General features: G+C 35.6%; 1 protein-coding gene across 1 annotated transcript in view; it reads right to left on the bottom strand.

Moving 5' to 3' along the window:
- Nucleotides 1-203: 203 nt before the first annotated feature.
- The window catches only part of LOC117958107, a 4,458-nt gene continuing 2,154 nt past the window's right edge, over nucleotides 204-2,507 (bottom strand). The window contains exon 3 of the mRNA XM_034894367.1: nucleotides 204-545. Coding sequence (XP_034750258.1) covers nucleotides 204-545 — 342 coding nt within the window. The remainder of the gene's footprint in view (nucleotides 546-2,507) is intronic.

The raw sequence follows: 2,507 nt of genomic DNA, 5'->3' as shown, positions 1-2,507 counted from the left end.
GCAACAATAACGTTGAAGAATTGTCCAATAAAATACCTCGAAAAAAAGCAACAAAAACACTGAAAACGCATTAAAAACGTTTAAAAAAAGCCCAGATTTAGATTATTTCCCCTTGTAAATGTCGCCTATGGTTGACTCAACTAATCGATTGATATCTAACAGAAATATGGGGGTGTCTCTCTCCTGTCTTCTCACTAGTGTCCTCACATGACGGAGCAGCACCGGCAGGTCTTGCGTTTGTTAGCGTTGTCTCCGTTTGCTTTTCCCGGGACTTTGACCCCTGCCCCGTCTCCGTCCAGGGGGACGTCCTGAAACACTCGGGGCTCTTTCCTCCCGTCCTCAGGTCCTACGACGTGTTCTTCTCCTTCGTCGGTGATGATCACTCGCTCCGCCGTGAGCATGCCTTCGCTGGCGTCTCCGCCGTCCTCTCTGTCCCCGTCGGCGTATCCCAGGAACACCAGAGTCACCGGGCCTGCGTCCAAACTCAGATCCTCCACGGTATCAATTGGTCCTGCGATGTCTCTCACCGCCGTCATGCCTGCGTCCTGAGAGAAAGCGACAGAAAGAGACAGAAAGACAGAGAAAGAGACAGACAGAGAAAGACAGTGAAAGAGACAAAGAGAGACAGAGAGACAGAGAAACAGAAAGAAAGAGACAGAGAAAGAGACAGAAAGACAGAGAGGGACAGAAAGAAACAGAAAAAGAGACTTTCAATTAAACAAATCAAGTGTCTTTTGCAACAAGTTGATATCGCTACAGCGATAATATTGAGCATATTGAGCATATTGAGCATATTGAGTATATTGAGCATATTGAGCATATTGAGCATATTGAGTATATTGAGTACATTGAGCATATTGAGTACATTGAGTACATTGAGCATATTGAGTATATTGAGCATAATGAGTATATTGAGCATATTGAGTATATTGAGCATGTTGAGTATATTGAGTATATTGAGTATATTGATTATATTGAGTACATTGAGTACATTGAGCATATTGAGCATATTGAGTATATTGAGTACATTGAGTACATTGAGTACATTGAGTATATTGAGCATATTGAGTATATTGAGCATATTGAGTATATTGAGCATGTTGAGTATATTGAGTATATTGAGTATATTGATTATATTGAGTACATTGAGTACATTGAGCATATTGAGCATATTGAGCATGTTGAGCATATTGATTATATTGAGTATATTGAACATATTGAGTATATTGAGCATGTTGAGTATATTGAGTATATTGAGTATATTGATTATATTGAGCATATTGAACATATTGAGCATATTGAGCATATTGAGCATATTGAGTACATTGAGTACATTGAGTACATTGAGTACATTGAGCATATTGAGCATGTTGAGCATATTGATTATATTGAGCATATTGAGCATATTGAGCATATTGAGTATATTGAGTATATTGAGCATATTGAGCATGTTGACTATATTGATTAAATTGAGCATATTGAGCATATTGAGCATATTGAGCATATTGAGTATATTGAGCATATTGAGCATATTGAGCATATTGAGTATATTGAGCATATTGAGCATATTGAGCCCATTGAGTACATTGAGTACATTGAGTACATTGAGTACATTGAGCGTATTGAGCGTATTGAGTACATTGAGTACATTTAGCATATTGAGCATATTGAGTACATTGAGTACATTGAGTACATTGAGCATATTGAGTATATTGAGCATATTGAGCATATTGAGCATATTGAGTACATTGAGCATATTGAGCATATTGAGTATATTGAGCATATTGAGCATATTAAGTATATTGAGCATATTGAGCATATTGAGTATATTGAGCAAATTGAGTACATTGAGTACATTGAGCACATTGAGTATACTGAACGTATTGAGCGTATTGAGCAAATTGAGTACATTGAGTACATTGAGCACATTGAGTATACTGAACGTATTGAGCGTATTGAGTACATTGAGCATATTGAGTATATTGAGTACATTGAGCATATTGAGTATATTGAGCACATTGAGCATATTGAGTATGTTGAGTATATTGAGTATATTGAGTATATTGATTATATTGAGTACATTGAGTACATTGAGTACATTGAGCATATTGAGCATATTGAGCATGTTGAGCATATTGATTATATTGAGTATATTGAACATATTGAGTATATTGAGCATGTTGAGTATATTGAGTATATTGAGTATATTGATTATATTGAGCATATTGAACATATTGAGTATATTGAGCATATTGAGCATATTGAGCATATTGAGTACATTGAGTACATTGAGTACATTGAGCATATTGAGCATATTGAGCATGTTGAGCATATTGATTATATTGAGCATATTGAGCATATTGAGCATATTGAGTATATTGAGTATATTGAGTATATTGAGCATATTGAGCATGTTGACTATATTGATTATATTGAGCATATTGAGCATATTGAGCATATTGAGTATATTGAGCATATTGAGCATATTGAGCATATTGAGTATATTG

The sequence above is a fragment of the Etheostoma cragini genome, chromosome 15 (assembly GCF_013103735.1).
Source record: "Etheostoma cragini isolate CJK2018 chromosome 15, CSU_Ecrag_1.0, whole genome shotgun sequence".
NCBI lineage: Eukaryota > Metazoa > Chordata > Actinopteri > Perciformes > Percidae > Etheostoma > Etheostoma cragini.
This window is presented reverse-complemented; position numbering and strand designations above follow the sequence as displayed.